Below are 24904 nucleotides of genomic sequence, written 5' to 3'. Positions count from 1 at the left end.
GTTTATTATCGGAGTGATTTAGGGCTGCTTTGCATAAGTCTATCCGTATTGTTGTTGTTTATGAAACCTTTGAGCGGTGAGGACATTCTTCCCCCTTTCCATTAATTTTCTGATTCCTGGTTTGAGTCCAGTATGTTTAAAGGCTCTTTCATGTTTTCCAGCACTGGCACTTCATCCATACAAAAGGGGTATCTGTTCGATATCTGTGCAAGTCCTTCTATGTACAACATGAGAATTTCAGTAGTCTTACATCTATTAATCACTGAATGTAAATCACTGCATCTGTGCTGTGTCTTTTGGTTTATAAATTGTGCGTGTGACATGAATTTACCCAAGTCAAATTTACCCAAGAATTGACCTAAGTCATTTATTGTGAGGTCAAAAATATTGAAAGCTCATGAATTGGATCACCTTCTTCATAAATCACCCTGAAAACTATACGGATGCCAGAGCAGGATGTTTTTTTTATACTGTTCCCTTTCATCTTTACACTAAATCCATTTCATTTGGGTGGAAATGGCTTTTCATGCAGGTATTTTTGCCCAGAAATACCCTGTTGAGAAATAACAGGGCTTTTCAACCTTGACCGTGGGGGGCACGAGTCCCAAAGCCGCGTGTTTCCACCATGTAGAGCTACAACCGACAAAACGAATAAGCTGGAGTCGTGAACCAAGGAAAAACAGTTATAAATTGAATCTGATATTTTGCTGCATTTTCAGGGAATTCAATTTTGTGTCTTTAGTTGGGGGAGATAAAGGTCTCGTCTGCTGTTTAATTGCAAAATGATGCATGGCCCCCAGGACGGAATATTTCCATTTGCAATTTTCTGTGCCTCGGGTAAAAGAAAAGCTTTAGTTATGTGTCTTTCAAAAAGACATCCTGTCACATCCAAGAGGGATAATTATGTGCAAATTATCTTTTGAATCTAAAAATAAATCTGTGGCCCTGCTGCCGTGTAATGCTCATATCGCTTTTGATTTTTTTTGTACGACATCCAGCATGAACCTGACCTGGAGAGACATGCAGCATCTCGTAGTTAGAACCTCACGTCCTGCCCACCTAATAACCAACGACTGGAGGACCAATGGCGTGGGCCGATTAGGTAAATGACAATTCACGTGACCAATCAATTTATTTATTTATTCATCGGACATGTCTGACCTTGTTACTTTTTCCATCTCTCTGTCTCTGTCTATGTGGCAGTGAGCCATTCTTATGGCTACGGTCTGCTGGATGCAAGTGCCATGGTCGCTCTGGCCCAGAACTGGACCAGCATTGGGCCGCAGCACAAATGTGTCATTAATATGCTGACCGAGCCCAGGTAATGACAGTCAAACACCTCATGCAGCACAGGCAATACATCAATACACCAGATAGGTAATGCCCACTAATGCTTGCTACCTGGGGAGACAGAGGTCACCTTTTAAGGACAGGCAAACTAGATTATATTACATTATACTCATTATACAGTTGCTTGTGAGAGTGGAGTATAATTTCAGATTCTTCTGTGTTGTAGGGACATAAGAAACCACCTGATCTTTAGCAGAAGTGTAGAGGCCTGCTCTGGGCAGCCGGACTTTGTGAGCTCTTTGGAGCACGTGCAGGCCAGACTCACCCTCTCCTATAACCACAGAGGAAACCTGGCTGTTCACCTCATCAGCCCACTGGGAACTCGTTCCACGCTACTGGCTCCACGGTAAACACACTCAGACACGCTATTAGTTTGTTTTTGAAAGAAGTCTTTTATGTTCATCACTAAGGCTGCATTTATTTGATCATAAATACATTAAAACAGTAATATTGTATCCTTTTTTTAATGTAATTTAATTGTGCTGAATTTTTAGCATTACTTCAGTCTTCAGTGTCACATGATCCTTAAAAAAATCACTCTAATTTGCTGATAATTGATTCTCAAGAACATTTTTAATTGTTGAAACTGTTTTAAAATTGTTGTTTTCTGTTTTAAAAACAGGATTGTTTAAATAGAAATATTTTGTAACATAAATGTCTTTACTTTTTTATGAATTTAATACATCCTTGCGGAATAAAAGACTCTAAATCAACTCATCAGCTCAAAAAAAAAAAAAAGTGATGCCCAAGAAAACACATTTACACACTTTTCTGGCCACATACAAACACAATTCACACCATTATCTTCATGAAACATAATTATTTGTATTGTAAATACACACTCAATTCATCTTATTGACACATCTCAGATAGACTTGCACACACATAGAGATCGTCTTTCTCTTCTGTTTGTCTTCAGGCCTCAGGATAACTCAGCCGAAGGCTTCAACGACTGGGCGTTCATGACCACCCACTCCTGGGATGAGGACCCTCGGGGAGAATGGACCCTGGAGATCGAGAATGTGGCTGGACTTAATGACTATGGTACTGCAATAAGCTTTTTTATAATCAGTATTTTTGTCTTGTTTTTTTACTTCAAAATTAATTTCAAGATAGATTCTCTGAATCTTACATAAATTGCCTCTGAAAGTATATTTATCTCATTTCAAGGAAGTTTAAGTACTTTTACTGCAAAACGAGACCAAAAAAAAACACTGATTAAGAAAATGATGGGTTTTTGTTGACGGTCACAGCTTCTTTAAAGTTCAAGGTCTTTTCCACAGGTGTTCTTTCTCAGTTCACACTCATCTTATATGGCACCGGCTCTAGTGCAACAGATCCGTCCATTTCCGATTACACCCGGCCTTCAAACAACAGCTGCAAAACCTTTGACACCCAGCAGATCTGCATTGGTAAGACACATGCCCTGGACCAAATGGCATTCAAATAAACATACACAACCCTTAATAGACAAGCTTTTATAGGTGAAGACAAGACATTCATGACCAGAAGGAAATATTTACACACAAACACAGCAATTCCCTTGGCAAAACAAGGGAATTAAAAAAAATTTCATATGTCTCAGTATGACTACCCATTGTGCTTATGAATATTAATATTTGTTTATGAGTATAAATATTGCACTTCAGAGTGATGCCAGAGAGCTGTGCATTATTAAAGAAGTCGTACACTCCTTCAGAGGGCAGTAAACAAACCTTAATTTTGTTAAACGAATATTGTATTATTTAAAGTTGCTGTGGAGACTTGATGGATTTCTCCATCATGGCCTCATATTGTGCCTGCAGAGTGCTCAAGGACAAACTTTGCTAAAACTTTATTTTACTCATTTTTCATAAGGTGTTCTCACTGTGACTGCAGGTACTACTGAATTTTACAAGGTCAATAATTTGTCCTATTAGGAAAATCAGCATAAATTGACCCTATTGACTTAAAATAAATGTAGCCTACCTGGTCTTATTCCAAAAACAAGTGCAAATACTGACGTGAATGTTTAGCTAATGTATTGAAAGTTTGCAGACCGTAGTATGTACTTACTGTGTCGTATTTAGTGGCAACAAATCATAATACTAAAGGGTGCAAAGTAAATTCGTTTTAAATTTCTGCTTCATTGTTTTGACCAGGAAACATTTCTGACTCATTTCAGATCTCTGTGTGGTGTTAAAATTGCATAGCACAATATTTAACATGAATTAACAGTGAACACTCCATTTTTCATACATTGTATAGCATTGATGTTTATTTCTACATATACAAACGTGTGTGTGTGTGTGTGTGTTTTCACTCTTGCTATGAATATGGCTGGTGTAGCTGGCATGGCCTAAATTATTAACAAACAAACAAAAAAGTGAATGATACCTATTGCATTAACTAATGGTAACTAATGTGAAGTGTTACCAAAATGTTTATTTCCTTATTCACTTTCATCACAACCTCTGAAACAACCATTTCTCTTCTGCTGACATAAACCAAGGCTGCATGAGTGGGGGGGAAATAATATTAACCAATATCGTAGCCCACAATCCTTTTTGTTTCTCACAAAAGTGTCACATTACAGAAGTACAATATGTGTACAGATTCGTAACATCTGCGATTAAGCGTTCTTCTGATCTCTGTTTTCCAGAATGCAGCACGGGTTTCTCGCTTTTCTTGCAAGGCTGTGTGAAGTCCTGTCCTCCCGGCTTCAGCTCTGGGCTGCAGGTGCTTAACTTGTCGCTGGACAACTGGGTAGAGCACTCCACCGTACAAGCGTGCCTGCCCTGCCACCCGGCCTGTCTGACGTGCTTCGGGTCTGGGGAGAACGAGTGTCTTTCCTGTCCCGCCCACAGTCACTTAACGGTCACTTCTTGCTTGCACCAGAACCAGGTGCAGCGGAAATCCCCCAGCATTCCTGTGCTCCAGCACGAGGTGGGTCCGAGCTCGGAGGAATCCTTGCGTGAACCTGGGCTGTCCTCGAGACTGCCGGCGCTGGTGGCAGTGCTCAGCTGTGCCTTCATCCTGGCCACTTTCGCAGCCGTTTTCGTGCTGCTGCAGTTGCACTCCGGAGCAGCCAGCGCCCCGTTCTGTCGGAGGACCAAACTGCCGGTGATGGACACAAGCGGAGGGGGGATACGAGTCGGCTTTGGGTTTGGACTCAGCCGGGGAAAAGTGTCGTACCGGGGAATCCCCACTGTGTGGGGGGACGAGGATACAGCGATGAACTCTGAGTCAGACAGCGAAGAGCTGGAGTATCACAGCGAAAAGACTGCCTTTATACGGACTCAGAGTGCCCTTTAACGCCCCACGTTGGGCATTTTTTGTACATCTGTCTTCCTCGTACTGGGATACAGAACTAGTCTGCACTACTTAGACTTATAGATCCACTGCGAGATGTTTGTGTGTGTGTGAGCGAGAGAGAGAACGCTATATATGAGCTATAATGTTGCAGTTGTGGTTTGACCCGAATGTCATTAAACCCGGGACATCTCCACTTCGCTGAATGATTCCCTTTATTTTCACTTTTATCTGTCCTATTGGTCTGGCTCTATTGCCCTGAGATTTGAACCACTAAAGAGGATCAATAACATCAGTGGGTGTGTGTTTGTTTGCGTGCCACGGCGCGTAGATGTGTTTGCTGTGAGTGTGCAGGGTTTGAGTAAACTTTGAGCAGATTTTGTAACACGAAAAGGGCTGTAATTTGTTCCAGTCAACTTTTTATTAAAAGTTCGGACTGTTTTATGCACAACACTTCTTGCACTTTCTGTAACGTCCATTACTCCATTGGCATCCTTTGTGCGATAAAGTCCTGTTCTGCTCTCTCTGTTCTCTCTTCTCTCTGCTAGTCAAACGCAGCTCCGGGACGTTTCCGCTGATTCGATCAGGGATGATTTAACTGTGCATAACTTCTGTTGCAATAGAAATGTTGCAACAACATCAGCAGAGTGAACCATAACATCATGGAATTAGATAACACACACAACCCTCTGCCTGCTAAGAGCCTCCGGCACGGATTCAGAACAGTGGGAATCACAGACAAACGATCGAAATGCTGAACTGAAACAGCTCTATGTGCAGAGATCTTATCTGTCAGTCAATCTAGAGACAGCACCATCTTTGGTTGATATGAGGAGCTTTCGGTCCAAAAAAAAAAAAACGTGAAAAACATCACATTTATGATTTATGACCTTTATTTTACAGTACTTTTTTTTTTTTGATTGTTTATGTTTGTTTTGTCCCTGAGGTAATTAGCTTGTTCTTTCTCAAATGGCTCAGTGGATATTTAATAGTGGGTTTTCAATATTACTATTTCAACAAAAAGAAAACTTTGTCCCAGAGGTTATTTTAATGATTTTCACACCAGATTTTGACTTCAAAACTCGTCTGCGCTAACACAGAGGAGCCTCAAGAGGAAATGTGTCATATATATATATATATATATATATTTCTCAAAAGGTCAGTGCCAGCCCTGAGATATGAATTCAACTCCTATTTGAGGAGCTCTTGCCGGGTTCTTTCATAATCATGTGACATTTGAGTCGTACAGAAATACAATTGCACTACAAACCCTACGATCCAACTGATCCAGAAAGCTAGTATACTACCTTCTAAGGCGGCTTGTTTACCGAACGATAACCTCATGAATGACCGATTTGGAGAGCTCTTTTATAAGCAGCGACAAAGACATCCAAACTCATAATTAATTCAAATAGAGTTGACTAAGCATGCTGCTAAGCTCATGATGCAATACTCTAATACGAATAAAAATACACTCAAAACTGGGTAAATAGCTCATTTATATTTAACTGTTTACTACTTAAAGGGCTAGTTCACCCAAAAATTTAAATTTGCCCTCATGTTGTTCCAAACCTGTATGAATTTCTTTCTTTCTGCTGAACACCAAAGAAGATATTTTGAAGAATGTCGCTGACCAAACAGGTGATGTACCCTGTTGACTTCCATAATCTTTTTTTTTCCATACTATAAAAGTCAATGGGGACCAGCAACTGTTTGGTTACCCATATTCTTCAAAATATCTTCTTTTACGTTCATCAGAAGAATGGTTCATTTGAACAAATCTATCAGCATTACATTAAAGCATTCAACATTTGTGTTGCTGCTGCCAATACTGCAGTCATTAAATTTAATCACAAACATCTGTTGCATTCATGTTTGATGCCATTTAAAAGTACTTGAATATCTGTTGAAATGTTTTTTTTATTGATGCCAATTTGCCATAATTCACACGGAGACATGCACCATCAGTCTAAATTAATAACACACACTTTATGCACTTCGCTACGAGGTGTGCAGTGGAGGATCATCAATATTTCATGTGTGCTTTATAGGATGGCCTAAACTTTTCATGCTTCCATGAAGGCAGAGAAAAAAAACGTACACGGACTGTTTTTCAGTTAGATCTCAGTTAGATCTCTCAGGGAGGAGAGATCTAGTTTATGGAAATGGCACATTTAAAATGCTTTCCGTAATTAGCTCAGCTGGGAGGGACAGGATCTCATATTCTGCGCTGAAAGCTTCTGCCTACTTGGCATTATAAGTGAGACTGAGGCTGCTACATACATACTAATTGAGCAATAAGACAGAAATATGGATGGTCCAGCTACTCGTGAGAGTGATGTCACGATGTTTCTCATCTTCACTGCTCTTCTAAAGGAAATATTGGAAATATATTTCTACCATGCTCAGCTCACTCCCATTGATTTGCCATCCAGCCGCTAATGTAAGCATGTCTTTGACTAATAGTACTAATAGTAAATTACTTATTTAAAACTCTGTGTTTTTAATTCTTATTGAGCACATAAGATGTTTTTAACAATGTTCACGCTGCTCTTTTTCATAGAATGAATACAAGAGCTGTCAAGCTCCAAAAATAACAAAGCATTATAACCTGCTCCGTGTTACTGTTTTCCAAGTCTTCTGAAACCATATTGTATTTGTGTAACTGTAATAACGTGACAAAGAAACTATATCATTGGAATATTTCTTCTTCTTTTTTTCAGATGATGAATGAAAACATTGAGAGCCAATCAGAATCCAGAATCTAGAGCTTTAAAGCAGCAGACGACAAAACCACAGCATGCGTGGATAATATATAATTATCGTTCTTGGTGTGAACAGCCCTTTAAAAGGCATATCTACTGCACGCACTTATAATAAAAGAACATTATCGTGCATTTGTGCGGACACCGTATAGATATCATTAGTTAGATATAGACACTATATAGATATCATGGGCCTTGAGTCTGTTGCTGAAAAATCCTCTTGAATATCCTTTTCACTTTCACATTTTCAAAAATTGTGTTTGGTTACGAGACATGCAAGAACCTCTACTTTCTGGAGCTTTTTGGTCATTTTCACAGCTTGACAGTCCATGGTTTACTGTACTTTTCATTGTATAGGAAAAGTGCAGCTTTTGACATTCTTCTAATTTTGCGTTCCATCTGGGAAAGAAATCATACGGATTTTAAACAACATGAGGGTGAGCGTAAATGACATGATCTCTATCAGCGCCCCCCTCATTTTATTAAAGTCCTCAGCGGCGATATTGAGTTTTATTGCCGTCTCAGCCCTCAGACTTATTAAGAAGAATGGCCTCTTTCTCAAACGCCTGGGCTCAGAGAGCAAGTTGCCCTTTTAGCACAAAAACCCATCTGCTGTGGAGAAAACCGAATCTGGTCTCAACTGAGCATGAAAGGGCATCTAAAAAAAATATATATACAAAAAAAAAAAAAAAGCCAGTCTGATTTCAGTAGACCTGTCAGCTTACTGAGAAGATGGTGGTATTTCCAGCTCTCTCCAAAGGCTGTCTGGGAAATCAATACCCGATATCCCGGCTATCATGGAGGATGTTAAGATATAAAAAGCAGCATCTCTTGTGAGCTTTTGTTAACTGTACTCAACATTTCACACCCCACGCCTCTCTTCCGCTCAAGCCACATTAAATGGCAGACAACTCCCTACTGCCCCCTGTCTGTGATTCAGAGCACAATTAAGCTTCTGGCAACAAAGGGAAACAAATGCAAAATATCACTTCAAAATGTGCACAACCACTTTTTTTTTTTATCATGTGTGATCTTTATTAAACGTCCACTTTAATGTCTTTGCATTTCAATCCACTTTAATTTCTTAGGAAAGAAAATGAAAACAAAGTCTTTTCCATCTCAGAACATACAACAGAAATAAAAGACATTAACAAAGACATGTTATCTGTCAGATCGGAAAGCGTATGCACAGGAAAAACAAGCGTGGCAGTGAATTTGAATCAGACAAGACCGAATTACAGAAGGGAGAACATTCAGGAATAGCAAACGCGCCCCGCGTTGGGCGCCAGAATCTGTTCCAAAGCAATCGGACAGACGTTTGGCACTCCATACTCGGAGTTCCTCCTGAGAGGAATTATCTTCCTGATAGGCTGATAGACGGCTGATGGTTTGACTGATGTAAATGGACGTGGGCGTACAGAGAGATAATCAGGCGAGGAGTTGAAAGTCAGAGAAGTGAGAATATTTTTCTGTAATTTAAATCAGAGACCGTACAGATTTTCCTGGGTCAGACAGACAGGATAGGAGAGGCGAGACACGAGACGACACAATAGGTTGACAGACGGCATTTTCATGTTCAAAATTGTCAGATTCGAGCAAACCGAGGTGACAGACAAAAGCCAGAAGGGACGACTGAGATGGCTCTGCTACACATTACAGATGGGTTTCCTACAGCGAGATAAGGCCTAAATGCATTTTCATGGGGGAAATTGGCTAAATCTGACCACGGGAACCCGTTGCTACCCGCACTGGTACCTTTTACCTGAAAATATTGTGAGAAGGTATATCAAGCGAATATACTGAGTCAGCTCTCATCATGCGATTTGAGCAATAACCCATTAAAGAAACAAAAACAATGAAGGAGCTGTCTGAAGACCTGACCGCTGCTGGGTCGTGGACGTCTTCTGCTGTCAGCGAAGTGTTGCGAGCCGCCCTGAAAGAAAGAGCTGTAAATGCCGCCGTCTGTTACAGCACTGACAGCCTTCGCAGGCCGAGCGTGGTGATTGACATTCATAGAAAAAAACTAAAAAAACACATGTGGCCGCGGAGCGTAGGCAGAACCGTCCACAGTAGAGCTAAAGAAATAAAGAAGTGCGTGAGCTCAAACGACAATGACACAGATTCAAGCGTAGCTAGCTTCCAAGGCTTTATGAGTAGAAAACAAATCAAATGGAGAAATAAAACAGAAAGAGAAGCTTCACATATTGCACTGAGTCCCACAATTTTGTATAGATTCAGGTGTGAATGTAGCTTTTGAGATATTTACATACAGTACGAACTCCAGGGATGATAGAATAATCAAAAGATTGTGAAACGGTCAGCGGTTCCAGCCAAAGACAAAAGGGAGGGGGGGGGGGGACAATACAACGGCTGAAAACAACGGTCGGCACTGCTGGAATAAAAAGAAGTTGATCAATTAGTGTTCTGCCTACTATAATCGGATTTTTTTTTTTTTTAAACAATCATGGACATTCTTATCTCAGCACCCGGACCGGCTACCAAATATGACTTTGGCTGGAACGCTCTCCTCCTCAAGTTTCCCCCCCCCATTTTGAGGGTATAGTTAGCGCCTTCGTGTTGATTCAGATACGTTAAGTCTGGATAAACGATCTCCGAAAGAGTCCTCTGCTCATCCAGCTGTGGTTCTCTGCTTTAGCACAGGTTCCGAGGGTCCACACGGAGAGCCCGCTTCTGGTGCAACACACCACTCTAGCACAGCTTGAGCTTGTAGGCGGAGATCTCCATTGGCTCCAGATTGATGGAGGAGTCGTTGGAGAGCGGAGGCTGAGAGTGCATTAGAGACAGAGACATGGGCTGCAGGAGCTGGAGATCCAGCCCACGGAACAGCCCAGAAATGGAGAGCTAGGAAGAGAGATCAGAGGACTCAGATTCTAGAAGACTAAAAATAGCCTTTATCAAACCTACATGCATTCACACACTATGTATATTTATGTGTGTGTGCTCATTATTTTCTTTTTAGGTAAACTAGTTTTGTTTCTAAGGACACTGACCTGGCCTTGTGTGGTGGAGCAGTTGAAACCAGGGTTCTGGGCCTGCAGACCACAGTCCAAGCCCAGTCGGTGGAGGAGCAGAGCCGTATGAGGAGATGGAGAGTGAGCGTCCTGCTGAAAAAATTAAACGATATGAAATAAATGTTGATTAAAATAAATCTCCCACTAAACACACCCACAATAAAACCACAAGATCTCAAACACTTAAAATGTGACTTTTATTTTCTCCTCCTCATTATGAACTCAAGTCCTCATCAGTTGCTCACAGGTGAAATCAATACGGACACATTTTTTTTTCCTCCCAGGACTCTCATTTACCGGGCTTTGGATGCTCCTGAGGTTCAGCAGGTGGAAGTCGCAGGGCAGGGTGCCAGCCAATGGAGCGAAGGTACGCATGGGTGGCACGCCATGTTTCCTGGGCAACACAGGCAGTGCCAGCACCTCGTGGTTCAGGATGGTGGAGGTCATGTGACTGAGCAGCGACGGGAAGCTGACTGGTCTACTGTCCACCGGCTGGAAGACACAGACATGCATCAGGAAACACACAAGTAAAACAACCTGATGAAAGTGCACTTACCTTCACATGACACACTGTAACCGCAAAAAGAATTTGGACATGTTTTGGGGTCACTGTATGAGATCAGATTCTCAGTTCAGATTCTGCCTCTATATTCTACGGTGACATGTTCGGTTCACTTAGTTTTGTCATGGCCACAACATATAAACTTGTGGGACCGTGATATTACGTCGTGAGAACGTCATAATATCTCGTGGACACGAGATCGTATGTTGAGGGAACGACATCCGTTTCTCGTGGCTACGAGTTTTATAACATGGGGGAACCGAATCTTCACACGCGACACGGGCACCTCCTTTTACCCCGGGCATGATTTACTTTGTTATTTGTTCATTTAAGTTTCTCATAATTTGTTTTTGTTTATTGCCTTAAACGGGACTTTATTCGTGACCCGAGTATTTCATTCAAGCCAGCAAATTTCCGACGAAAAAGCCCATTCAACTTAAGAATGCGCTTCAGGTGTCTTTCACTTATAACGTATTCACTCTTAATGCCAGAGACCGCACTATATCTTTATATGACATTCCTAATTCAAAGTAAAATGTTATTTCATCAGTCATCTCCATCTCCCGTCCTTCGGATGAGACGTCAAACCGAGGTCCTGACTCTCTGTGGTCATTAAAAATCCCAGGATGTCCTTCGAAAAAGAGTAGGGGTCTAACCCCGGCATCCTGGCCAAATTTGCCCCTTGGCCTCTGTCCATCATGGCCTCCTAATCATCCCCATATACTGATTGGCTTCATCACTGTCTCCTCTCCACCAGTAAGCTGGTGTGTGGTGGGCGTTCTGGCGCAATATGGCTGCCGTCGCATCATCCAGGTGGATGCTGCACATTGGTGGTGGTTGAGGAGATTCCCTCCCTTCCATGTAAAAGCGCTTTGAGTACCTAGAAAAGCGCTATATAAATGTAACGAATTATTATTTTATTATTATCTCTGACTGCTGTATATGGTTACAGTAGGCTATTGACCGGTGTGGTTCCCTCAACATAACTCGTGACCACGAGAAAAATATATCGTTCCCTCAACATATGATCTCGAGGCCACGACTTAATATGACGTTCCCACGAATTAATATCTCGTGGCAACAACATATTATCACGTTCCCACGAGTTTATATGTTGTGGCCAGGACAAAACTAAGTGAACCGAACATGTCCCCTCCAGGTCACCGTAATATTCTACTGATCTGCTGTCTGTTATACTATCCACCTTATTTTGCAACGCAAAAGCAGGCTATTTTCTTTGAATGTGTGAGACTTCTGATTCATTAGCCACTATAGGTAAGTAACTAGAAGAATAAAATGCAGTAACGATAGATCTATACGTTTACATACCAGTGTTCATGATTATGATAATGAATTCGGTTTACAATATCAACCAGCATAACTGACAGTTTTTCTACAAGTAAAATATCTTGAAGCGAATGACTCCAGAAGCCAAAGTGCCAGTTGCCTCGCCCACTCTTACGTTATAAAATAAGGTGAAAAAAAGGTTTGGGGGCTCAGAGGTAGAGATAGCAGACAGGCAACGACCTTTGGCCTCTTAATCCAGGTGGAAACCTGTCGCTTGTTGCTATGGTAACAAGCTGAACTAGGGCTCTCAAAACTGCTACACAGCACTACTCTCCACCACTGCAGTAATGTTACCTCTTCCTGGTCGTCTCCTAAAATACCTGCAATGATTTTGTTTATCATGTTGGTGACTTTGGCATAGGAGCCAGCAGGCTGCATGCATGAGGAGAGAAAGACATGATGATAAGTGATAGACAGACAGGAACAAAAAACAAAAAGAGGTTGTGAAATCAATGAGGAGGACTGTAATGAAAAGAAACACAAGAAGGAGCTTTGTTAAAGCCCCTATTTTATTATCCAATATCACTATATTTTTTATAATCTTTCAGGCGACAGCATGATTTGAATGAAAAAGTATATCATTAAAATCAATTCGAGTCGGCGTGTAAAAACTCTAAAGCCCATTAACTATTATTACACACTTGCCAGCTTTTAGACACTAGTCTCAGAATCATACTGTCCCTGGAGCCTTCACAAAGCTCTCATGAGTAACGATAGAGAGCCCCCTACAGGCCACTGAGTGACATTAGGGTTTATATACTGCTCACACTGATACAGGACACCCATGTTTTGGTATGCATGACAGTGTCTCTCTCGTGAAGCCGAAGTTGCAGGCTCCAATCAGATTGATCATCTGCTACACGACTCATGCCAGTCAGAGCGCACAGGTTTTTATCAGTCAGCCAGGAAATAAAACTGGATTAAAAAGGTATTGGGCTGCACTTCTGAGAAAGAACCAATCATGGTTTGTCACATCTAATACTAATACAGATTCTAATCTGATATAATCAGAAAAATCTAATACAGATTTTTTTTAAATCTATAGAGTTATTATTATTAGTAGTAGTAGTAGTAGTATTGAAAAAAACAGAAATAAGACATGCCTCTATCCACAAAAATATGTTTTACTTTAAAGGTGCTCTAAGCGATGTCACACGTTTTTTAGGCCAACATTTTTTTGTCACATACAGCAAACATCTCCTCACTATCCGCTAGCTGCCGGTCCCCTGAACACACTGTAAAAAAAAAACGTGGTCTCTGTAGACAGCCCAGGCTCCACAAACGGCAACAAAAACAAACTGGCCCAGCCTGGACCATGAAACATAGCGTTCCAGCCAATAACCGACAAGAATGATTTGGGGTGGGGGTTGGGGGGTTAGTGCACGTGCACATGAAGGGGGGTGAGGGGAGTGGAGGAGAGAGAAGCATGAAGAGGGAAGTTAGCTAGAGGAGAGATGTCCTAGACAACAACAACGCCAACGACTAACGTTAAAAAAATTTATTCTTGAGAATTTTTATATGGCCGTCACACGACCAAAGAGATGACGTTCCGATGAACAAATAGCAAAGTATAGGGAAAAGGAGAAGGAACGCGCAAAGTCCCAAATTTACATCAGAAAAGTGTTCAAAAGGTGGCGAGAACTCCAATCTGAAATTCAGGTGGCTCTGTTTTTGCTGGACAGGTGGGTAAATCCAGTTTGGTTTTTCTAAATGGTTCATGACTGTTTCAGGAAGCACAGAAGGGAGGGGGGTGGGGGGACGGGATGAGGAGGAGGGAGGGTCGAGCTAGTCTCCGTTTTGTTTGACAATACTTTGAACATCAACAAGAAGTGACGTCACCCAACATCGCTTAGAGCACCTTTAAAAGAAGATCTTTTTTAACTTGTTTTAATTTAATTTATATTGTGTGATAGGCTGCTTTACATGTCTGTCAGGCAATCTCTTCCCCCAAGTAGGTGGAAATAAGCGTGTACTAACCTAAAGTCTGGGGAAGAACTAGTCATGGATTGTCATTAATTTCGTTCAAACATATTTCATTTAATTTGAGGTCCTAAGTACCAAGTAAACTGTGTTCAGTTTTTTTATGTAATTTTAAATTATTATGATTACAGATTATTATTACAGAAGAATCTTAAAGGTGCTGTATGTAGTTTTTTTTGACTGAACTAAAGCACAAAAATACCATGATATGTTTGCTGAGATTTAGGAAACATATTAAGTTCACATACTTACATAATACATGTTACATACTTACATAATGTTACATACTTACATAATACACAAAACAAAAAAAACAATGCTACAGCCAGTTATTCTAATTTGAAATGTGCGTTTCGTGTCGGGATGTCTAATTGTTTTGGTATCTGTGATCCCGCCCACTGACAATTTACCCAATAGTATTTCAACACCCTGGGTTGCCATTTGATGGAAAACACAGCGTATTGTAGCCATGGATGCCAGCAAACGAACCGAGTCAGAGATCGCATATTATACCCGACTAAAAAGCCTCGGCATCCATCTAAAAAGCGTAAAGCTCGTCACCTTCTATTGTCAATTGAGCTCATTCTTATTGCGTGTCCTCAATTTGGCAACCCATGTGAGCAACGAGTCTAAGGAGGGGGCGGGAGAAACAACCCTCTCCACTACTCAGTTCAACCACTAGCTCTCAATATTACATACTGCAGCTTTAAATGTAATTTTAATTTGTGTAATTAGATTAGTACATGCTTACTCTGACCAAGAACCGCCAACTAATTGACATGGAAATCAACCAAAGTTTGAGTTTGACTGGTTTAGTTAGGCTAATTCATGTGCTTGTGCAATCAGAACTCACATCTTCACTGCTGCTCCTCTTCTCCAGCAGAAGGCGGAAGCGGTTGGCCGTTCGTTTGTTGTCCTTCAGGCCCTGCCCTAGACCCCTGTTATCATCTTGCATCAGTCTGCGGTCTAGGATCACCTCCAGCTGACCTGTAGAAGATGGAAAGAGCATAAAATGGAAAGATGAAGAGGTAGAGGAGGATAATAGGATAGAGGGAGGCAAAGCATTAGACAGTACACTCACTTCATCTTCATTATTGGATACATTGCATCAAATCAATATAGAACCTGAGCGCTGTCCCACTGTTAGTGTTTTCCACCTCCCTGCCGTCTCAGTCCCTAATTCATGTTCCATTCTGCTAAGAACTCACTGCTACGGACCTAAAAAGCACTGGTACTTCGCTACTAAGTCGATACTCAATTGAAAACAGCATAATGAGGCAAGTTTTTCAACAGTATTGGCAGCTCTGCAAGTTGGGCAAATATACAAAAGTTGGGCTACATGCTGTCTTTTTTTAAGTTTATGTGAATAATATCCAATTAAAGTGGTGTGTTCGTTAGTTTTTGCACCAAAATTTGTATTTCAAAAATTGAAAATAAAAATCTCTAATACTGGCTGATAACAAATATGGTACTGATCAGGGCTTGACATAAACATCCGCCAAATGCAGGTGGATTTCAGCAGTGTCGTGTAACGCAGTCACTCCTACTAGCCACTTTGGCGGGTTGAAATTTATATAGCCTATAATATATACATTTTTCAATTGTAGTTAAATTAATTATTATTAATATTATTTATTATGCTTTTATTATATATTATGTATATTATGCTTTTATTAAAAAAGGCATCTGATATAATAAACTAAATGCAATGTAATTTTGTCAAAAATATAGATTTTTCAATACTGAAATATCTTCCAATACTCATTTTCCGCAGAACAGACACACGATACCAGCTGCTCTTGCTCACTCTCTCTCATCTCTCTGACAGCGAGTGACACACAAACCCTCCACTCCTAAATCACTCGCTTCATTTGCTCCGGGTGAACACTGTTGGTGTTACAGGGCTTGAATTTCACAATGGGATGGCACGTATTGCGTATAATTTTACTCATTCCCGCAGATTTGTGCTCACACCCAAAGTGCGTGCTAGGGCTGGGCGATATGGACCAAAAGTCATATCCCGATATATTTAGGCTGAATATCGATATACGATATATATCCCGATATTTTTTCCGCAAAGTGAGAGCAAATGTTCAGTCAAAGTCAAAGCCAAATATGACATGTCACAAGTAGTTTTATTGAATAGTTCTATTTCAGTGAACAGTTGCAAAATCAAATTAATAAATTATAAACAGGTTTCTTCACCTTAGGGCTGCACGATTATGACAAAAATCATAATTGGCGATTATTCCCTTGGAATTGTAATTTATTAATTATGATTATCAAAGTTGACATTGAATATAAACAAATTTTGTGTAAAAATGTTATAATTTGCTTATATATAGCCTACATATATATATATAGGCAAATTATAACACGTTTACACAAAATTTGTTAACACACACACACACAAGTACTGTCCCCCTTTACTTAACATAAATTGTAAAAATATGACTAGTAAAGACTAGTACAAATAAATAAACAGTAGGCCTATGCTAAAGCTATTAAATAGCAGTCCCAAACTAGTTTTTGTTAATACAATGTGGTATGAGCCACTACAGTTATCTAAAAATATAAAAAATAACACAAAGAAAAATAAAGTGGCATTTTGGGGTTAATATGGGAACGACAGTTGCCATGGTGAATACACAATATTAACAATAACTGTTAATGAAACATGGAAACTGCTCAGGTGAATAGAATGAAAATCATACCTGCATTACTTTTATTTCGTGTAATTTACAACGTAGCGGCGTTGCATGCTCGTAGTTTCTTTTGCACTTTATATAGCCTACAGTGAAGCGATACACAGCGCGCGCCGCCGCATCTGCGCGTGTAATTGAAGAGGGTGCGCTCCGAGCACAGTATAACGGCTGAAAGGACAAGAAAGTCCGTGTTTCTGAGGTGAAAAACTTTATTTCCGCGTACACTTATGTCACTGCCTGGTAGTTCCTATTGTGCTGGGTTTTCTGAAGTAGTCATGATTCGCCTCTCATAACATAACGCTCTAAACACGCACGCAGAGTGGAAGGAGGGGCGGACTATTTGAAAATTGAACTATATCGATATATGCGATATGGTCTAATTCCATATCGCATTTCAAAATATATCGATATATTTTTTATATCGATATATCGCCCAGCCCTAGTGCGTGCTCATAAATACACCTCTCAGTACTAAATTGAATTCTTTTGGCTGCTTATTGCGCTTAAACAGTCAAATACACACAAAATGTCAAAATGCTGGTCTTGGCGAGTATTCACATAAACAGTCAGTTATGTTTTAAGTGAACGTAAACAGTTAAGAAAGAAAACGCATATGTAACGCATATGTAACAGTATAATGGATCAGTGTGTCAGGTCTTAAAGTGAAAGCAGCCTAATATACCGACTGCAAAATGATGAGAAAATATAAAAATTATATATATATGTCAGTTTTCCCCTATGGTATCAACGTCAAAATTGTGGCAAGTGAAAATGCTGAGTAGCTAGTAACTTTGGGGGTAAAAAAGTTAATGTCAAGGCCTGGTACTACTGATATCACTGATTTAATGGCATTTTAGTTAATATTACCTAGTTTAATAGCACCTAATTAATATTGTAATATACCAACAAAATGATAAATAAAGGTTAATAAAAAAAAACTATAACACTGGACAATAAGCAATATGGTAACGATATATATTGTGCATTAAGTTTCACTGATTTGGCATGGACCACTGTAACATCAGTATTTGCAAACCCCACTCACCGCTGGACACGCTGCTGACCCCCAGGGCCTGGGCCGTGTGGAGCGTGAGTCGGTACTGGCTGTCCTGAATATATGCCGTGGTGGGCATGGGGTAGAAATTAGCTTGCAGCGGAAGTTTCTGGAAGTACCGACGAGGCTGCATCTAAAAGAGGAGGGAAATGGTGGAGCATTAGCTTTGAGAGTAATCTGGGTCTAGGCCTATGAACTTTTGCTCCATGATGCTTTATTTCATTATTTTAAAGACTCAAAAGAACAACACGGAAGTATGATGTGCCAGATCTGTTTGAACCTGACAGATTAAAAGTTTGTAGACATGTGGACTTCACCTGGAAGCCGTTGAGGTCTGTGTAGAAAGTGTCTTCGCTCTGGATGTCGGTAACCAGCCGCATGGCCAGCTCCTTGTTATTTTGATCTCTGATGTCCACCATGGTGGTGATGTCCAGAGAAAGACCATCAACTCCTGAACGACAGAGACAAAGAGTGATATGTCAGGAATAAATGATCAGAACAGGACAAGATGTGCTCACACGATCGAACTTGTGTGCCGAACAGATGGACGCCTGAAGGATGGAGGGAGTACCTGGAACATTATGAATGCGGACCGTCTGCTGGAAGTGTTGATAATGTGCAACAACCTCAGAGAAGAGAGGACCTTCCACCACACGCACTATAGGGGCTTCTCTCTGCGAATAGGGCTGAGAACGAGCGGAAAAGGAAGGTTAATTCACCCCACGTTGTTTGATAAATCGCTTTTCACCCCAGTCAAGACTACCGGGACACTACCTTGGCATTTCCATCCGGCAGGAAGAGATAGGCCCCGCTCTTGTCCTTGGAGGGTCGAGTTCCGTATGTGAGGAACTGAATCTGTACCCTCACCTCCTGGGGATCGTCTTTACGTCGAATGCTCTGATGGAGAAAAGAGTGTAAGAGAGAGAGAGAGAGAGAGAGAGAATTAATCATTTGAGACTTATCTGCTGACTCAGATCCTAAAAAAGGACACGACAGCATATGTACTACAAAAATAGGACAGGGATGCGTTTCATTTCATTTGGCAACCAATAAAAATAAAAACACTTATCCAGATGACTGAACATAAAAATAGACTGCTGATGTCATAGATTGGAAACTTCCTTTTTTATTAACATGCAATATTTGCTCAGTGGAGTTGATTTTCAGCATTTTTCAGGGCATTCTTTCCCTGGACAGATATTACAGTTATGGCTGATACTGACAAGCTGATAATTATCGTTAAATGTATTATTATAATTCATATTATGGCCGATATTAAAATTCAGTACTATTATCATCAACATTATACAGTATAAAAAATAGATATTCATTGTGAGATTTGCTAAAATTACATTTAACAGCATTTAACATGAAACGAGCATGCACAATTAAATATCCAATACTAGCTGATATATACACTATATAGACTGATGCCAATAAATTAAAAATCTCTAATATTGGCTGATAACTGATAAATGGCCAATATTAAAATTCTATACTATTTTGCCAAAATAAATCGTGAATTTAGGCATCACAACATTATCAATGTACAGTATGTAAAAGGATGTTCATTGTTAGATTTGCAAAAAATATGGGAAATAAGTATGCGCAAATATATAATGCCAGCTATATATAGGCTGATGTGGAATTAAACATTTCTAATACTCAAAGGTTAAACACTATATTGGTTTTGTTTTTCATATAAAACCATAGAGTGAATTCACACATACATATAAATAAAACGAAAAAAATAACAAACAGGGGAATTCACTAAACTTCTTGTGACATTTTTGCATTTTACCCTCAGCCCTGGTTCATTTCTCACTTTACCTCCTATAATTTAAAACAAAGGTAATCATCTCACCTCCAACAGGCCTGTGGTTCCAGAGAAGCCTAGAGTGAGAGACTGGCTCTGGATGTAGAACGGTTGGGCGTCTACCGTTTGCGATCGCACGGGCAGAGGGTCCAAGCCTCGTATGCTCTGACCCCGTCCTGGTATCCTGAGCAGCGTATCAGAGCGCAGGGTCATGGGCGAGTCAGCAGAGTCGTACAGGTGGAAGACGGCCAATCCCAGAGCGGGGAGGCGTGCCATGAAAGAGGCCTGAAGGAAGAAACAAGCATGTAGGTTTTGAGACTACATTTATTTAAGATGCTTCCAAGGAAAATAGACAACTGGACACACCTGGTAAACCTCTCCACTCATCTCAACGGCGGACATCCACTGCGCGCTGAGTTGAACCGGTAACGTTTGCCCGTCTTCTGTGAGCACCCTCACTCTCGCCGAATTCACCAGAACGGTGACCACACACAGACGCTCCTGCTCGACAGGGTTAAACAGCACTAGATACCTGAGGAAGAGGAAGATGATGAAAATCATATGACCGCATTTGAGGCATTCAATATCTGTGGATGACGCATCTCACCTGGGAGAAGATTCCAGCTCGATAAGTGTGCGCTGCGGGAGAGAATCCTGTGTGGCGCGTCTATCGTCCTACAGTCACATGGATGCACAGAGGTCAAAGGTCAGACTCTTAAGCACACTGGCTGATTTTTAGAAAAACCAACGCTGCTCCTCACCGTCTCTAAGAAAGGCTCCGTCTGGTAGAAGCGGTAAATGTCTTTATTCTTTATTACCAGGAAGTGTGCAGCATTCATGATTACTCGTTTCAGACCGACCAGAGAACGTAATAGCCTGCAGGGGGGGAAATAAACGAATCAAGAACCGCTTACAAATCAAAAGGATTCAATCCTGTCAATCCAATCCTGAAAATGGCCCATCAAAGATGATGTTTCACAAATATCACCCTGAGAGACTTCCTTCGATCTCCTAACATCCTCAATAAGCTAATGAGGATCAAATCTGCAAGTTTTATCCAGAGACCTGTTTCCATAGTCGATGACAACAGCCTCTTTGGCAGTGCCCGTGATGGCATCATGGTGTTGGAACAGCCCAATGTTGCGCCTGGCATCGGTCAGGAGGGAGTAATCTGAAATGGGGTAACGCCCTTCCATGCCCGCACGTCTCGCGTGAGCCACCGCCAAACTGTAGAGAATTTCTGCCCCTCTACAAGAAAAGACGACAAACACAAAACCAAACAAACATTCAGTTTTCAAATGCAGCAAGACCAGACAAGCAGAAAAACCAATGATAACAGAATTTAAAAAACGAGTAATAACAGTAATTAGGCAATGCCTCGTGCTTAATTTAGGAGAAAAACGTTCACCCACATGGAGAATCACTATTTTAATTATTCCCCAGTAATACCGCAGAGAAAATGCCATTATTCAAAACATAATTGAATCTCTGGCAAATAAAAACAGACACTTTCCAAAGTTGCTCAAATAATGGATTAAACTCAGACACCCCGATGGCGGTTTGTCGGTGCAAATTTAAATGTGTTGCCAATTAAAAATTAAATGGCTTCCACAAAACCTTGTTAGCAAAAATGTTTGACTGAAAGCTACTTGTTGAATTGTTAACAATGTGTTAAATAGCAGCTTTGTGCATAAAATGCTCTTCAATCCCAGCTTAATTTGCAGAGACAGTTATAAATTAACCATTTGTAGTTTGATTTCTGTGAAAATTTTAACTAAACGCTGTGCACTATGCACTGATTAAAATTTACATTGTTATATGTTATAAAAACCAAAAACCAATAAATAGCTGCTATTAATAATTAATACTTTTAAATAAAACAATAAAACTACAATGAAATCATTTTAAATGTTACAAGTTAATTTAGGCATCAAAGCCATGTAAGGTATAAAAAATGGATTTTCAGATTAAATTATTAGTGTTTAATGATTAATAAGTGGCTTTAGAAGACTATATTTTTTAATAAATGCTGTTAAATGAACATTTTAAAATAAAACACTAAAAACTAATATAATCATTTTAAATGCTACAAGTGAATTTAGGCATCACAATATTATAATGTACAGTTAAAAAGATATTAATCTAGGATTTGCTAAAGATTACATTCAACAGAGTAATAAAATCATTCGTGTTTTTAATAGATTGATTAACTTTAATTGAACGCTAGATGATGGCAAATGTAATGTACATTGCAATGTAAAAATTGGGAAATGAGCATGTACAAATAAATATCAGCCAAAAAAAAAACCACACCGGGTGACACTCCTGTCAGCTAAGAAAAGGAAACCGAGCCAACAAATTCACACAGGCTCATCAAAATTGGGCAATAGAAGATTGTCTGGTCTGATGAATCTCGATTCTTTCGAGACGCTCAGATGGTAGGGTCAGAATTTGGCGTGAACAGCATGGATTCATCCTGCCGTGTATCAGCGGGTCAGGCTGCTGGTGGTGTAATGGTGTGGGGGGTATTTTCTTTTTCTATTATTTTTCTATTTTCTATTTTCCACGTGTGCATTGTTTAAACGCCACAGCCTACCTGAGTATTGTTGCTGAACATGTCCATCCCTTTATGACCCTGATGGCTACTTCCAGCAGGATAGCAGGCCCATGTCACAAAGCTCAAATCATCTCAAACTGGTTTCTTGCATATGACAATGAGTTCACTACACTCAAATGGCCTTCACAGTTACCAGATCTCAATCCAATAGAGCAGCTTTGGGATGTGGTTAAACGGGAGATTACTATGATAACTATGTGACGCTTATCATGTCAATTTGGAGCAAAATCTCTGAGAAATGATTCCAGTAGCTTGTTGAATCTATGCCATGAAGAATTAAGGCAGTTCTGAAGGCACAAGGGGTGCAACCCGGTACTAGCAAGCTGAACCTATTAAAGTTTCTGGTGAGTGTATATAAGCTACTAACTATAATACCAATATAGCACGCATCCCTGGCTAAATCAATTTCTTTTCATCTATTAAAAGTGAAATATTAGACATAAGTTGGATGTTTCTCTGACTAACCGTAGGTGAGACTCTAGCACACGGTCCAGGTTTTTGTAGAAGGGACGTGAGGTGTAGTATCCACTCCAGTAATGGTCCTCTCTATCCGCATAGGCGAAGAAGTCTCCACTCAGCACAGGGTAATCGGGTGGTCTCCTCCCCTGGGAAACTCCATTAGCCTTGTACACCGCATTAAAGTAGTCTGTCAGCGTTGCAAACTGGGCCTGAGAACACAGAGATTTGCTTATAGGGCAATTCCCAATTAATTCAGCATTTTCCTAAATCAAAAACATCTTCACTCTTTTCATTCACTCACAAACAAGTTAAATTATTCATTTAAATTGTTCCTAGTTGTACATCAATGCTGAGGTAAAAGAGCTGTGTTGGTTTAAAAAAAACACAAAAATATTTTTGACATTGCAGCAATAGGTCCAGACCTAACCAAAGAATCCTCCTGGCAAACATGCAGGCAGTTATTGTAGCTTTGTATCGATACACAGGTCAGAGCCTACATGTTTATCTGTAAACAAACCTTCACATGCATTTCTGGGTGGGAGTTCATGTAATCAAAGAGTTTCTGGTAGTTGAAGTACTGCTGGTCCCACTCTACTGCTTTGTCGTAGCGGAAGTCGTCCCCCAGAGGAACCAGCAACACTTTACTGCGGAACAGCTTGGACTTTTTACGGTATTGATCAAGCAGAACCCCAGCTCTGAAACAGAAAATGTCAAGTATAAAGTAAATCCACTGGATTGTGTTTTTTTATTTTTTTATTAAGGCTCCCAATCGATTAAAACAATTTCAGCATTAAATAGACTTAAATCAATAACAAGTTTGGGCTCAGCAGATTTTTAAATAAAGAAATGTATACTTTTATTCAGCAAGGATGCATTAAATTGATCAAAAGGGACAGTAAAGACATTTATAATGTAACAAAACATTTTATTTCAAATAAATGCTGTTCTATTGAACTTTCTATTCACAAAAATATTAAGCAGCACAACTTTTTTCACCATTGATAATAATTAGAAAAGTATTAGCATATATTAGAATGATTTCTGAAGGACCATGTGACACCGAAGACTGGAGTAATGATGCTGAAAATTCAGCTTTATGTTTCAATTTTAAAGTATATTAAAATAGAAAACAGTTATTTTAATAATATTTCACAATATTACTGTTTTTACTGTATTTTAGATCAAATAAATGCAGCCTTCAATGAGCAAAAGACACTTTTTTTTTTTACAGATGGTAGTATATATCCTATATGTTTTGAAATCACTTGTACCCTACTTGATCGAGAGAGATAAAAATTCAGTCTTTCACTCTGTCTGTGTCTCTGTGTCCGTTTGAGTCTTTTCAGATTGTGTGCGCGGATAAAATACATTCTAAAACACTTAACGTGAAAAACGATTAACGGCTTAAAGTCCTAAGACACTTAGCCTATATTAAAAGGTCAAATTCTGTACACACCTACTTAATAAAGCATACTTTATAGCATAAAGAAAAGCAGATGAGCCCAGAATATGAACGCAACGCGTTTAATTAAACGTTAAGCATTTTCCTTCCATAGAAAACCGTTATTATAAAGAAACCGCTTTACGTGACTTCCTATAGGAGGAACGCGTTGAGTTCATATTCTGGGTTCATCTGCTTATCTGCGGTTTATTAATAAGGTGTGTACTGTGTACATACATTAAGCCACGTAAAAGTGCCCTTTAAGCGTTTTAAAAGCTTTTTCACGTTAAGCGTTTTGGAATGTCCCGAGGAAAACCAACTTGTTAACGTTGGCCGGCAGAAGTGCGATCATGGTTTTCCTGATGCTAAAAGCCTTGGAGAATATCCTTTCTGATGGTGTGCATCCACACTTTAGATTTTCTTATCCCAGACATTTTTAAAGATTTAAATCCCTGCCGCCAAGTCGCTCCTCTATCTGCCATGGA

General features: G+C 40.0%; 2 protein-coding genes across 4 annotated transcripts in view; one reads left to right on the top strand and one right to left on the bottom strand.

Moving 5' to 3' along the window:
• furinb (furin (paired basic amino acid cleaving enzyme) b) overlaps positions 1-5092 on the top strand; it is an 87856-nt gene extending 82764 nt beyond the window's left edge. For both annotated transcript variants that reach the window (XM_084397817.1, XM_084397818.1), the window contains exons 11-16: positions 999-1102; positions 1204-1321; positions 1517-1696; positions 2270-2394; positions 2634-2762; positions 3992-5092. In XM_084397817.1, coding sequence (XP_084253943.1) covers positions 999-1102; positions 1204-1321; positions 1517-1696; positions 2270-2394; positions 2634-2762; positions 3992-4644 — 1309 coding nt within the window. In that variant the 3' untranslated portion in view covers positions 4645-5092. The remainder of the gene's footprint in view (positions 1-998; positions 1103-1203; positions 1322-1516; positions 1697-2269; positions 2395-2633; positions 2763-3991) is intronic.
• A 3334-nt stretch (positions 5093-8426) lies between these two features.
• Positions 8427-24904, bottom strand: part of man2a2 (mannosidase, alpha, class 2A, member 2) — a 28828-nt gene continuing 12350 nt past the window's right edge. The window contains exons 10-25 of one of the 2 annotated variants that reach the window (XM_084397815.1): positions 23496-23673; positions 22985-23187; positions 20968-21150; positions 20664-20778; positions 20510-20577; positions 20269-20434; positions 19951-20187; positions 18861-18983; positions 18658-18772; positions 18404-18537; positions 18078-18219; positions 15181-15314; positions 12642-12719; positions 10736-10930; positions 10418-10531; positions 8427-10268 (exon numbers count right to left, since the gene is read on the bottom strand). In XM_084397815.1, coding sequence (XP_084253941.1) covers positions 10116-10268; positions 10418-10531; positions 10736-10930; positions 12642-12719; positions 15181-15314; positions 18078-18219; positions 18404-18537; positions 18658-18772; positions 18861-18983; positions 19951-20187; positions 20269-20434; positions 20510-20577; positions 20664-20778; positions 20968-21150; positions 22985-23187; positions 23496-23673 — 2338 coding nt within the window. In that variant the 3' untranslated portion in view covers positions 8427-10115. The remainder of the gene's footprint in view (positions 10269-10417; positions 10532-10735; positions 10931-12641; positions 12720-15180; positions 15315-18077; positions 18220-18403; positions 18538-18657; positions 18773-18860; positions 18984-19950; positions 20188-20268; positions 20435-20509; positions 20578-20663; positions 20779-20967; positions 21151-22984; positions 23188-23495; positions 23674-24904) is intronic. The other variant, XM_084397816.1, reaches the window with a different exon arrangement.

This window comes from Rutilus rutilus (genome assembly GCF_951802725.1).
Source record: "Rutilus rutilus genome assembly, chromosome: 23".
In the NCBI taxonomy this organism is placed as follows: Eukaryota; Metazoa; Chordata; class Actinopteri; order Cypriniformes; family Leuciscidae; genus Rutilus; species Rutilus rutilus.
Note: the sequence above shows the minus strand (reverse complement) of the source record. Positions and strands in the feature narration are given on the sequence as shown.